General features: G+C 48.3%; 1 protein-coding gene across 6 annotated transcripts in view; it reads right to left on the bottom strand.

Moving 5' to 3' along the window:
• Positions 1-14526, bottom strand: part of DLG4 (discs large MAGUK scaffold protein 4) — a 584369-nt gene that overhangs the window by 103721 nt on the left and 466122 nt on the right. For all 6 annotated transcript variants that reach the window (XM_069215534.1, XM_069215536.1, XM_069215538.1 and 3 more), the window contains 4 exons: positions 3819-3872; positions 3679-3729; positions 2571-2695; positions 303-472 (listed from right to left, as the gene is read on the bottom strand). In XM_069215534.1, coding sequence (XP_069071635.1) covers positions 303-472; positions 2571-2695; positions 3679-3729; positions 3819-3872 — 400 coding nt within the window. The remainder of the gene's footprint in view (positions 1-302; positions 473-2570; positions 2696-3678; positions 3730-3818; positions 3873-14526) is intronic.

Here is a 14526-nt window from a genome sequence, read left to right as displayed (position 1 = left end):
GACCATTCATGCAGCCCCCATGTCCACCTCTCTGGAAGACCTACACCGTCCAGAGACGGCTAGAGGGCTTGCTTCTATGGAGTGGAGTCCTCACATCTCTAGTCACCAGGTCATCCGTACCAATGAACTCTGAAGGAAACATGAAGAACTGGAAAGGAATTCCCACTCTTCCAAGAAAGACTCTGTGGGAGCCCTCCATTCCGGAGGTTCCCACATCCCCGAGCCCCAGGAACTCAGGTTCCTGGCAACTTTGTGGATCCCACCTCATTGTGCTCTCCAACCACTGACCATGAGCACCATACCTTTCGGCCCTTTGATGAGCTTGATCTCCATGATCTTCTCAGACACTGGCTTCCGCCGCATGACGTAGAGCCGGACAATGGAGCCCGCGTCTTTGAGCGCCTCAACCGCCGTGCTATGCGTCACTTCCCGCACGTCAGCATCGTTTACAAAGAGGATGCTGTCATTCACCCTGTGCAGAAAGGGAACAACAAATAACAATTAAAATTCATGTTTATGCGAGAGCCATGCTACTATGAGAATGTTCTCCAGGCGCTAAAGAACAGGCACCTAGAACACACTGTTACAAAAGAGAATTTCACCTTATTGTAGAATGAGATGAAAACACCACGAACCCCAAACTTCAAGTGAACAAGGTGGTGGCATAGAGGCAACTCCAATATTCATCAGTGGCTCTCAAAATAATTTATCAGCTATTTGTAAAAAACTGTTTCAGTGGTTTCTTGATCTCTCAATAAAGAAAGATCAACTATCATATACATCTTTTGTATGGTTATGCTAAAGAGACTTTTGTTGCCAGATGTTTCCAGTCATATAAGTTTGCATCGGCCTTAGGCTAATAAGAGGCTATTTAGAAAGGAGGGTGGTATCTGGTGAGGTGGTTTGTCCTCCTTCAGTCCATCTGTGGAACAGATAAAAGCCATGCAAGCTCATTTGATGCTAACATGCCACACGTATCACAGAAGCAACTACTCTTGTCACTGCCAGTCTCACTCAAGCAGCTCTCAAGACAGACCGGATGCTCCCACTCCTAAAGAAATATACACTAGACTCTAATAACTTTGTCACCTACCAGCCCATCACTCACCTACCATGTGTCTGCAAGATCATTAAAAGAAGGAGTGTATATTCTATTGCAAAATCAAATAATGCTAACCATCTCCGACAAGACCTCCATTCTCACTTCAAATCACACTGTTGTACAGATACTGCTATGTCACATATGATAAACAATGCCCTCCAGAACACAGATGAAGATGACCACTGCCTCCTAACATGGCTCAACTGACTTCTCAGCTGCCTGTCAACCACCCCACACACACCCTGGAGTCCCAAACATAATTCACAGGCTATGTTCTTCAGTGGTTCTCCTCCTGATTTTTCCAATCAAGAATGGCGGGGCTAGGAGCGATACAAGGGGGGAAAAACAGTGTGGAGCATGAGGGAGAAGCATAACAGTGAGAGAGAGAGAGAGAGCACCACGAGTATGGGTGGGGGAGAGAATCACATGAGTGGGAGAGAGAAGAACATCGAGGGGCTAGACAATCACACATGGGAGATAGATGAGAAACATATGCACTCAGTGAGTGATAAAAACAAAAAGAAAAAAGTCCATCAAAGTGAGAAAAAGATTAGAAGTCAGCCAATCAAACAGATGGTAGGGGAGATATGCTCGTATGAAAGTACAAGGAAAGTCATCCAATAGAAAGTCAGCAAATAGGAGTGACAATAAAGCCAGCCGATGGTAATTAATAGGCAGGTTCCAAGCCCCTGCATGCCCATGGTAAGCCACAATATCTTTCAAAACCAGGCAGCTTGCACGGTCTGGTAGACTTCACCTAAGAGGGAGCACCAAGAAACTTGAAAGATCTGAAGTCACAGAGAGAGGCAGTGGAAGGGAGTGGGAAGGTTGATTACAGTTAAAGATGTGAACACTGGCTGATCACAGGATGATTCATGGAAAGAAAACCAAGACGATTACAATCGTGTATCAAATTAATAAATAAAATAAAAAACAGAACCTCAAAAGGGAAGCGTAAAAGAGAGAAGAAACCCTAGCAGGGCTATTTACTTCCCCGGCTCCACCTTCCACACTTTCTGGGCCCATCATGATAATTCAAATCCATTCTTGGTTCACTCTGGGAGTTGACATCCTACTTCCAGGTTTGGAATGCTCTCTCCAGAAAGCACTGGATAGCAACCCGGGGGTGCAGGCTACCTGGACTTATTTTTACTAATCAGACTGTTCCCCAGAACATGAGACAGAAAAACACAAAAGGGGGAAGTAATATGAAGAGAAACTCGAAAAAAACCTTGACAAAGGGAGAAAGCAAGGATGTAAAAAAAAAACTGAAAGTGAGAGAAGTGGGCAGATGGTGTAGGGCGGCAGATGAAAGGGGCATGATGTAGAATAAAGATGCACCGCCTTGGATTCGGCATGCCGGACATACGGTAGCGCCTGCCACAGACTTCTGGGCTGACCCGTGCACAGCACTTGTTTTTTTATGAATATAAACACTGGCTACATGCTCGGGGGAAAACCTTCTTACCGTAGTCTGCCGTCCTGAGCGGCCGCCCCTCCAGGAATGATTTTGGTGATGAAGATGCTGGGGTCGTCGCCAATGTGGGGATTGTCGGTGCCGCCAGCGATACTGAACCCTAAACCAGAGTTACCCTGCAAGTGGGTCAAGAAGAGGGTTGTTTGTAAGAGATCTGACAACCGGTTTTTGTTTTCTGCCTCCATCATCCACATGCATAGCCCTATGCCTAGTAATGAAGAATAGGGCAGTTTTGTGTATGAGGTCGGAAGTCCATTAATGAATAAACATGGGCTCTGAGCTCCCTTCTCAATCCTGAGGGAAGGTGGACGGGAATCAATCCAGGGGCTGTGTATGTGTGTGTCTTTCCCTTCAGAGTTGGGAGTCAATAGTGTAGTGCTGTGTGTGGGTGGGAGGGATGTTCTTGTAGGCTGGATGTACTGTGGTGTATTGTTGGAGTGTGAGGTTTATTAGTCTCTGGCGCTGAAGCATTGGGCATGTGTTTGTAAGGGTGTAAATATGTGAGTGAGGCACACCCCTCCAGGCTGGGCTCAAATTGTGGGGCAGTGCATATCTATGAAGGTTCTTACTAAAGGCCTGAGACCCTGTTAGAAGAGAAGAGCACGTGAAGTTTCTTACTCCTGGGCTGAGGCCCGTTAGTAGAGTAGTGTGTGCATAAAAGTTTCTTACTCCAGGGCTGAGGCCCATTGGTGGAACAGAGGAGGTGTGTGAGGGTTGTTACTAGAAGACTGAGCCCTCCGGTAGAGTACTTCGCAGTGTGGCCGTTATTACTTCAAGGCTACGGTCAACTGGTGGAGTAGTACATTGTGTGAATGTTGTTGATAAAGGTCTGGGGCCCACTGGTGGAGCAGTACAAGGGTGGAGGACTCCAGGAATGGGGCCCACAGGTTAAGAGTGAGTTAAGAGGTTCAGGACTGAATGAATGTGGAATACTGAAGTCCCTTATGGCTCCAAGATTGACATCTCTCTCCTCTCTGATATACATTCCATGGTGGTACAGTGTACCCCGCTACCAACTGAACACCTCTCACTCTCACCCAACCCCTAAGACTTCCCAAAGATAAGACCACCTCCGTAAGTCTAAAGAGGATGCATTTACCCGCTCTAGTGTAATCTCCTCGTACTCCATTTCGCCTTCAGTCCCATTCACCTGCAGGTCAAACAGAGGGGAAGACTGGTTATTCCTACAGATTGCATCCTACACACAGTCCCACCCCTGAAGACGCGCTTCATACTCACATATGCCGGGGCTTCCAACGTATCCGCATTCACGATGATGGGCGGAGAGTTTGCCTACGGAGAGAGAGGAGAGACACATAAGACGGATAGCAGTGCAAGAGGGTCCAATGTCATATTTTACACTCCTATCTTGCGCCCTGAGTAGAGAGTATCAGGTCTTCTGCTCCCTTCCACAGCCACACAGAGACCCAGGGAGTAGAGGGAACCTGGGGCCAGATGTAGGAAGGCTTTTGCGACTCGCAAACGGCGGAAAACGCCGTTTGCAAGGCGCAAAAGCCCTTACGCGATGCAGAATCACATTTTGCGAGTCTGTACCGACTCGCAAAATGTGATTCAGACTAGCAAATAGGAAGGGGTGTTCACTTCTTATTTGCGACAACATCACGATGTAGAGTTGATTTGTGACCCCAAAAGCGGTCGCAAATCAACTCGCAGTTACCATCCACTTGAAGTGGATGGTAACTCATTCACAAAAGGGAAGGGGTCCCCATGGGACCCCTTCCCCTTTGTGAATGCTCACAAAAATATTTTTTCAGAGCTATGGACCACTGCCTACTCTGAAAAAAACTGAAACAAAAAAGGTTTCGGTATTTTTTCTATTTGCAGCTCGTTTTCCTTTAAGGAAAACGGGCTGCAAAGAGAGAAAAAAAAAACTGCTTTATTTAAAAGCAGTCACGGACATGGTGGTCTGCTGTCTCCAGCAGGCCACCATCCCCGTGAGTGGCTAGACTCGCTATGGGGTCGCAAACTGCGACCCACCTCATAAATATTTATGAGGTGGGTCTTTGCGACCCCATAGCGAGTCGCAGAAGGTGTCTGAGACACCTTTCTGCCTTTCCATTTGCGAGTTGCAAATTGCGAGTCGCTGGGACTTGCAATTTGCAACTCGCAAAAGGGAACCTTCCTACATCTGGACCCTGGTCACTTGAGTGTGTACAGTCCTATCTGCCCTCTCTCCAGTCACATGGATTCTACACTGGCTGGAGCCCTGGAGCAAGAAAAACAAGTGTTGGCTCAAAGGACTTAGGGCCTGATAAGAGTTTGGCGGAGGAGTTAATCCGTCACAGTGGTGAAGGATATCCCGTCAGCTGAAATATAAATCCCATTATATCCTATGGGATTTAAATTTCAGTGGACGGTATATCTGTCGCCGTTGTCAAGGAGCAGCCCCTCAGCCAAACTCTAAATCTGGCCCACAGTTATAAGACCCATGGCTTCCCTGTTAAGGTGCACCGCCTTAGCGCGCTAAACAGAATCCATGCAGAATCAAACCATTGTGCAACTTATTAAAATTGAGTTTCAGACATGCCCTGGTGTCAGCAATGCACGCACTGGAGCCGAGCGGTGCAGAATGGACAGGCTGTTCTGCTCTTTCTGAGCTCATTGGAAGGCAGACAGAACAAGAGACGCAAGTCGACAAGAGCCAAACTTGCTCCCAAGATTGATTCGCTTTGAGAAATGACAAAGACTCTAAAATCAAACATATTGGCTCTTAGACCCGATGTCCTCAGCCACGCACTCCCCAGATGCTCTGCCTGCTGCCGTCACCTCCTACAGCGGCATCCCGCAATGAGTAATGCCCACACTCACTGGGTAAATCAATGGAGAGACACTGGGACCCCACCGGTGAATAACAATGCTTGGTCAGAAAAGAATCAACTCGGCATTTCTACATGGAAGCTAAATTCAGTATTCTACTGTTCAAAGTGTGAATACGCCTGTGTTTTAAGCACAGCCTTACTTGTGTAAGAATGCACCTTCTACAGTTTTCTGGGGGAAAAACAAACATTTTTCCAACTACAATTGTGTATTCCTTTAATACTATGCACAGCATTTCCAACATTCAAAATAATCAGTGGCGGGCGGCGAGTACACGAAGATTTCACTGTGTCTGAACTATTTACGGTAAACGTAAATGTGACCTTCTGTAAAGAATGTAATGTTCCGTCGAAAAAACCGGCAACAATAAAATGTTTTGTGCCAGACTTTTTATCAGCTTAGAATAAACAACCACCTTCTCCATGAAATTAAATTGTTATACTATATAAATTGACAAGAAAGGCCCAGAGGTCCAAAGAACTCGTGTACTGGCATATTGCTAAAACTCCATTACCAGTTTCCATTGGCACCCGGAAATACATTTCCTGTTCCAGAGCCCAAAGTACTGACGAGTTTAAGTTAATAAGCACAAAACTATAAATAAACATTATAGCGCGAAAAGAAATACTTCAAAGGACTTGATATAAACGATGTCTCTTAAAACAAAATATTTCAACATCCTAATCTTTTGAGATATGTGACTGCGCAAACCATCCCCAGGAAATATGTTAACTGAAGTTGAATTTCGAGCAGCTCCGGCTAAAATGCTAGCGGGTTCTCATGTGGAGCTCAGCTATCCAGAATTTTAACAGCAAAAGATATGAAAATGTCAACTCAAATATACAAGATTTAAATTTATTTTAAAAAATAAGAAACAACGAACAACATAATTAAAGGCACATTTAAAAAAGTTAATTATTACATATTCCCAATGATTATTTGTTGAGTATTTACTGCACAGCAAAGCCTACGGACATCTGAGTGTACTAACTGCCAAGTCCAAATTCAAGGGCAGGATAATAATAAAGAGGGGCGTCAGCACAATCTCTCGCCTAAGCCATTATTGATCGACAAGGTTCCGCTGAGTGGGTGGATGGATCTGCTTTCTACGTACTGTTTGTACGCGAAACAGTTAGGAAGCAGCTACTTACTGTAGCGGTTCTTCCATCACCGGCTACGCGTGTAGACAGGCAACAGCGGGCTTAAGGCTGATTCTGCCAGGAGGCGCTGCAGACCATTAACTGAAGGAGGGAAAATGTTTATAGGAGGTTCACTGGGAAGCTTTTTTAATAGGTAAGCAAGGGTCACCCATTCCCAAGAAGCAATTGCCTCTATTTTCAAACCCATTCCTATCATTCTATCCCTCCTCCAAACTACTAACACGCATGAAATCAAGAGCATGTACCTAACACAACTAATGCACAAGAAAAAAAAAAAAAAACATTTCTTTAACTAATCCGTAACCATTCACGTGGTCAGGATTTACTAAAAGCTGTTCTCCAACTTCTCACTAGCAATCGGGTGAGGAGGGAATACTGAGGTCAGACAGTCGGCCACTCTGAATCTGGCTCCCTTAGTTGGAATATAACCACACCCTGGCCACCGGCATCCACTCTGAAGGCCCCAGAAACGTGCCACTGGGCAGGGGTAAATGAGTACACCTACGCAGAACTGTTATTCCTTCTTAATTTGTTTTCTTATTCCTTCTACCATTTTTTGTCCTGGAGTTTAGCCAAAGCTCCTGGGCTCATGCATTTTGGCGATAAACTGTTTCTTTCCAGATTAAGTTCTCAGTCTTCTCATTATTCTAGCACGCAGGGTAAAAAACAGTGAAACCCCCATGCTCGTAAGAGCTCAGGGCAGCACTGACTGGGAAGGGGTCATGTGACGGACCTCTTCCCAGTCCTGCGAGCCTTACAGAGGCACTGGTCTGCCACTGTGAGGAAGCGTTATGTTCAGAGTGACACACTGCCATTAGAATGGCCTTTAGAGTAGTAACAGAAATGTAGTTGGGGGGTGGGAGTATTGTGCTGAGTGACACGTTGCCCATTGAATGGCCTTTGGCACTGAAGTGGAAATGCGTGTGTGGGGGGGGCACTGTGGTGAGAGTGACGCATCGCCATTAGGCTGGCCTTCGGAGTAGCAGCGGAAAAGTACACTAGAGTAGGAGGAGAAGTGGAGTGCGCTTGGAAATGAGTGGGTAGCAAGAGCATTGTTTTGCGAGTGACACATCCCCAATGTATTGGCCTTTGGTGTTGTGGTGGAAAAGTACACCCCAGGCAGCAATGCGCAAGAGTGTCGCACTACCAGAGACCTAGCCTTTCATGCAGTGGCCGAGGCACACCTTGTCAGAAATGGTGGATGTACAATAATCGGGCAGTAATGTAGCACACGGCACCTGCTTGGTGGTGCTCTTAGGCACTGCAACTCTAATGGCTTCCTATACAAAAGTGGGTTACATTTAAAGACATGTATTATGCATAAAGCACTATATAGTGCTAGCTCAGAAGGAACTATAGCCATATTCCAATGGTACTCCCCTTGTAGACCGCTTCGATCGGCAGCTCATAGTCTACTTTTCACCCCCAAAGTAAGGAGGAAGAGATGGGGAGGCAGAGCCTTTTCAGCTGCAGCTGCCAAAATCTGCAATTCCCTTCCCCTGCACTTAACTGGTATGAATATGTATGCCCCCTTTAGGAAGGCATTACAATCCTGGCTTTTCTCACTGTACCTGGCCAGTATTAAGGACAGTGGTATTACTTGGCTAGGCTTATAATGCCTTGACGCCTTTGGGTATTGTTGTGCTTTACAAATGTATTTCATTCATTCATCTGTCATGGAGAGCCCTGGTCAGATCTTTACTTCCCAATCAGACTGGACAGAACGTAAGTGCAGGAGCGGCTCGTGGGGCTTTGTTGGGCCGGGGCAGTGCAGGGGGCAGCGACGTGGGCTCCTCTCCTGTCGCTGCAGGCAGGCACAGGCTCCCAGCCTGCCCTGCGGCCAATCCTTCCACTGCTCAGAGCAGCATCAGGATTGCATGGGAGCATCTAACCAGGGTGCTCCCAGGCAGATTGGGATTGTGTGCACGCTCTCTGTTGCAGGCCTGGAGAGAGTCTACTGTGCATGTATGTTTGGCCGGCCCAAAACAGCGGGCCAAACATACATGCGCAGTGAGGGGCGTGCACAGGGCACTCCTGTCAACCCTAATGCCCTGCCCCTTTAACAAACGAAAAGATAATAAACATGATTTGTTATTGTTTCGTTAGTTAAAGGTGATTTGCAGCGGCTGCTGCTGGTGGTGTGGGGGGGGGGGGGGTGCGACGCTCCTCCACCCTAACGGAGGAGCCACGCCTGCATAAGTGTAGACACAACAGATATGATTGGTCCCACCGGTCACACCCTCGAGCTGCACTGGTTGCAAGAGAGCATGGTGGTGCATTTGGTGAAGGTTGGATGATGATGTGTTGGTATTCAGTGTGCCAACGCTGCTGCAGGGTTCTGGCCATACCCTTGGGCACCGGCCCTCATTCCATTACAAACTAAGCACTGAGGGAGGTGGCCTGTCAGAGTAGACTAGTAGGTGAAGAGAGACCTGGGAAGCAAAGACAAGGCCTATAAAAGGGTAAGGAGGGAGCCCGGAGATGAAGAAAGGTCTGGAGGTGGAAAAGCGGCCCTGGAGAACAAAGAGTACTGGGGAGTAAGGAAAGGCCTGGGAGGTGAGGAAACGGCCTGTGAGAACACTTGAGATGGGGAGATGCCTGGGAAGCGGCGAGAGGCCTGTGACAATAGGCCTTGTCGACGAAAGCCTGCAGGAAGGAGTAGGGAAAGGCCTGGGAGGTGACCAGGGGAGTGACAACCCTCAAATAAATGCATTTTTGGCCAGAAAGTTTGGTATGTAGGGGCCAAGTCAGGTCTCCTATTCCTTTGCCGGTTATTCTCTTTGTCTTTATTTTACTAAAATGTTTTTGTTTTGTTTTAATTAAAACATAATTTTAAAGAACAACCTACTTAATACAAATCAGCATTGAAAGTGTTCCTTATAGTAACAGTGTGTTCCAAACCTAGATCATCTCATCCCTTTGGCATTTTTTTTTTTTAAGTCGGAAAATTTGTCATTTGCATCCCCAAAAACATACATCTCACTAAGCTACACCCCTGGAGGTGAGAAGGCCCGTGAGAGTAGGCCAGGCCTAGCCTTGGAGTTGGGCAAGCTGAGCCCAGGCGCCAATATTTTGAAGGGCAGAGCAGGGAGCTGTCTGACAATGTCACGCAAACAGCAGCTCGTCCATCCCACTTGGTCTCAAATAGGGTACTTAATGTACCTCAGCATAACTGCTAGCACCCCATCGACCTCCTGCCCTCCTCCCATCGTCCTTGCACCGCGCTCGCAATGACTCTCCGCCCCCACCAACAAATATCAAACTTTCTTTCCATCCAGGACACTGTCCCGGTCAAACCGATTTAGGGGCGTCCTGGATCAGGCCTTGTGGTTGAGTCGAGGCCTGGGGGGTGAGGAGAGGCCTGTGGGATGGAGACATGCCTGGGAGGTAAGCAGAGACCTGGTAAGTGAGGAGCGGCCTTGTAGGGAGAGAATTCCAGGGAGATGGGTGGAGGCAGGGAGGTGAGGGGTTGGCCGGGAGGATGGAGAGAGGCCTGGACGATAAGTAGAGACCTGGTGACTGAGAGACATGTCAAAGGCCTAGTAAGTGAGCGGAGTCCTGGACGACAGGAGACCACCTTGGATAACACCACGGAGGTGAGGAGAGACCGAGGAGAGGGCTTGGCAGGGACCAGTGCGGTATCTTTAAGAGAGCGGGGAAGTTCTGGAAGGGTAGTCATTTTACCACGTTATATATTTAAGTTATTTCGTACAGTACACGTAGATGACAGATACCTTGTGTGTGCCTCCCAGTTTGTCTGCAATTCGCACTGTGGCCCTCAGTATACCCTCAATGTCAGAGGTCAAACGCTGTCCCTTTCCGTGAACGTCTGCCCCATCCTCCACAACCTAGTCCTCCTCTCTCGGGGTTCAGTGACACAGCACGCTACCGCACCCCACAGATCTGAGCCCCCTCCCTTTTACGCAGTAGCAGTTACGTCACACGCTGTCGCTCCATTCATGCCGCCGATTTGGTCCTCTTACTTGGCAACGGTAACCACAGTGTTTCCGCGGCAACGGGATGAAGGTTCTCCGGGGAGAGCAGGTTGCCATGGAAGCTGCAGAGAGGCGATTGGAATGGCAATGGAGACGGCGAACAGGATTTTGCAAAGCTTTGTATGCCATTCCGACACTAACCCGGGATTCAGTTTGTCATGGAACAAGAAGTAAATCGCCGTCAATCTACGACCGCCGTTAAAGCTCCCTAGCACGGAAGAAAGTAGGGATGGGGGGGCAAGAGAGGCGGGGGAGGGGGAAGCTTGCCATCCCTCGGCTTGTTTGGTTTGTAAATGGAGGACGGGCAAATAAGTGGGGGGGAGCTGCGACTCGTAATTCCACTTTACAGGTCATTACGGGAATTCACACAGAGGACTGCTCACAGACTGTTCCAGTCCAGTAGATGCAGTGCATCTCACCGTCAGTCCACGCAGAGTCCGCTGCCCCCTCCGGCAGATGTCCCGATCGATATGGCGATACTAACACCCGGTGACCCCGTCTGCTGGGACAGTGGTCAGGCGCGAGGAGGTAAAGGGGCATCGCCGATTTCTGCAGAAGGATGGCGGCTGACAGTACCTGCAGTAGTGCCCCCCTGTTCTGTGGCAGACTGCCACGGTAAATACATTTAAAAAATCTTTCAGAAATCGGAGAAGTTTCCAGAGTACGATCCACAGGGTGGCGTTAATTCCACCGGGGGGTTTCCCTTTCGTTGTAGGACCCCTCCCCCTCTGCGGATTTCCTATATCACTCTAACTGTACAAATTACCGTTTTGTAGAAGGGAGGAAAATCACGGTGGAGACATCTGTTGTGCCCCCCCCCCCCCCCCACATCCAAATCTGCACCAGGGCCCCAGTCTCCAGCTCTGTCGTTGCTCTCAGACTCCCAGGGCTTTAAGTGGGCCGGGTCCCTTGGGGTCTCAGACCCGACAACAAAGGGGCGAGGACACTGACATGGGGTCCGTTTCAGGCCCTATATTCATGTCCGTAACTTCGCTGGCAACAACACTGATCGTTTTTAAGCAAATAAATGTAAGAAAGGTTAAGGTAATCCGTGCCAGCCAGTCAGTTCCTGCTATTTTTCCACACGCTTTACTGAATCTTGCATCCCCGGAGTTCGCTATGTCAAGGATGGAAAGGCCCGCTGCCGGAGGTTGCTGCTCACCCTGGCCGAGACTGGGGGATCCGGGGGAGAGGGGGGCTTGAGCCGCGCTCTAGGAGACTGTGCCCGGCCTCCTGCGGACTTTAAGCACGGTCGCAGTCTCGTTTCCTCGTGTGATTGTATATTTGAGGCTGCGTACGTGATGGTATGAAAGTTGCTACGTCTAACTTCCTTGAGGCGCGTGCAACCTGTTTCCTCAAGAATGACTTTATACTAAACGACGTCGGCAGATACACGTTAACACCTCGTGTAGGTATGCAGCTCCTTAGGGGCAGGCCGCAGGCCCATTCCAAGGGACCACAATTTAAAGTTCTGGTGTTGAGGCTGAGGGAACCACGAGTTTCCAGCAGTGCCTGTCGTGAGTGAAAATGTGTTCAGAATACATGATCATTCAATCCCTGGCCTCTCTGCTTACAGCCAGTGCTTGAAATGGAAAAATTAAAGTGCAGGTACTCTGTGCCAGAGTACCTGCTTGTTTCCGAGAAGTGCCGGTACTCTCCAATTAAAAGTATTACGTTTTTCTTGAGATATGCCGGTACTCTCCCTCTCAAAATAAGAAAGTGCCGGTACTCAGTACTGGACAGTACCGGCCCATTTAAAGCACTTACAGCACAGGCCTTAGTCATGTATAATTCGTCATCAGAATTTCAGAAGTGAAAAATTGTCAATATTAATTATTTACAACAAAAACACTGTTGGTAATCATTTATCTTAAACTGTTGATAACCATTGAGAAAGCCAATAGTCCCGACTGGTTTTAGGCAAGTGTCAGCTGTGGTGTTATATATCTGGATGTAGAAACATAAAGCTCAGAAAGGAATCAAAATACCGATTGGGTGGCACACTCTGGGAATCAGTGATGTTTCAGTTTATGTGCTTAAGCCACACACTCAATTATACAGACCACTCCCCTTTTAGAGACCACCTTCACTTTCTATTCCACTTGAAGCCCTGGAGCCTATGATCACAATCAGTGCACGCCCCACTTCCTGCTCAAACAACTCCCCAACTCTCCCATCCCCGCTGTGTCCAAGCCCGAGCCTGCTGCAGATCAGCGAGTGCTGCCCCCTCTAAAAACATTAATAATTCAACCACTCATAGGTAAAACAGACTGCGGTTCATAGCACGATCTATAAATGGCCGCCAGAATGCAATGTGCGGGCCAATTCTAGGCGCCCACGTCTATACCTTTAACCCTTCACTCACCAGAGTGAAGCTGCGTTGTACTAATGCTGAAGATACATCCCGCCCACACTAACCCAAATGTTCACACTGAAATCATGTGTGCCTTGTCTGGCCCCTCCTTGTGCTCATGTCCTCTGTGCTCCCTTCCGTCTATGCTCCCTCTCCCCATGTGCTCTCTGTGCTTCCTTCCGTCTATGCTCCCTCTCCCTCTTCCGTCTATGCTCCCTCTCCCCCTGTGTTCTCTGTGCTCCCTTCCATCTATGCTCCCTCTCCCCCCTGTGCTCTCTGTGCTCCCTTCCGTCTATGCTCCCTCTCCCCCTGTGCTCTCTGTGCTTCCTTCTGTCAATGCTCCCTCTCCCCTGTGTTCTCTGTGCTCCCTTCCGTCTATGCTCCCTCAACCTTGTGCTCTCTGTGCTTCCTTCCGTCTATGCTCCCTCTCCCCCTGTGCTCTCTATGCTCCCTCTCCCACTGTGCTCTCTGTGCTCCCTCTCCCCTGTGCTCTCTGTGCTTCCTTCTGTCTATGCTCCCTCTCCCCCTGTGCTCTCTGTGATCTCATGTCCTCTGCTTCCTTCTGTCTATGCTACCTCTCCCCCTGTGTTCTCTGTGCTCCCTTCCGTCTATGCTCCCTCTCCCCTGTGATCTCTGTGCTTCCTTCAGTCTATACTCCCTCTTTCCCGGTGCTCTCTGTGCTTCCTTCTGTCTATGCTCCCTCTCCCCCTGCGCTCTCTGTAATCTCATGTTCTCTGTGCTTCCTTCCGTCTATGCTCCCTCTCCCCGTGTGCTCTCATGTCCTCTGTGCTTCCTTCCGTCTATGCTCCCTCTCTCCCTGTGCTCTCATGTCCTCTGTGCTTCCTTCCGTCTATGCTCCCTCTCCCCCTGTGCTCTCTGTGATCTCATGTTCTATGTGCTTCCTTCCGTCTATGCTTCCTCTCCCTGTGTTCTCTGTGCTTCCTTCCGTCTATGCTCCCTCTCCCCCATTCTCTCTATGCTCTCATGTCCTCTGTGCTTCCGTCTATGCTCCCTCTCCCCCTGTGCTCTCTATGTTCTCATGTTCTCTGTGCTTACTTCCGTCTATCAGGCGAAGAAGGTGGCGGATGCCAGAGAGTGCCTGCACATCTGCAAAGCGTATGTCAATAGTGAAATCCGAGCGAAGTCATAACATTTAAACAATATGGTGTTGGGTGCCAGGCTAGCCCTAACACCTGCCACCACAGGTGTCGGAGGGCCACACACTGAAGAGTGGGTGGTTGCCTAAATATTGAAAGAAGAGTGGCCAGGGCACACCAATAGCATGAATCCGGATCCTGATAATGTTCAAGAATAAGTAGAAAGTTCGTTCTTGGAAGACGATGTGTAGATATTTATTATAAGTGCAGGTAGAAAGTAGAAATCTCAATCAAAAGACTGCGTTGTACAAAATGACCATGTGTCCAGAGCAGCCAGATGGTGATAAATGGTCAAAGTTACAATAGGATGTTCGAATGTAACAATAAGTCCATACAGCAAAACAGCCAACACGTGTTTAGTCTTCAAGACTTTGTCAAGGCTTCAGATGTATATAAAACATTATATGTAAACACAAAAGGTACATATATCAAGCTGCTGGTAGT

The sequence above is a fragment of the Pleurodeles waltl genome, chromosome 12 (genome assembly GCF_031143425.1).
Source record: "Pleurodeles waltl isolate 20211129_DDA chromosome 12, aPleWal1.hap1.20221129, whole genome shotgun sequence".
Lineage (NCBI taxonomy): Eukaryota > Metazoa > Chordata > Amphibia > Caudata > Salamandridae > Pleurodeles > Pleurodeles waltl.
The sequence above is the reverse complement of the archived record's forward strand: the minus strand, read 5'-3'. Positions and strand labels throughout refer to the sequence as shown.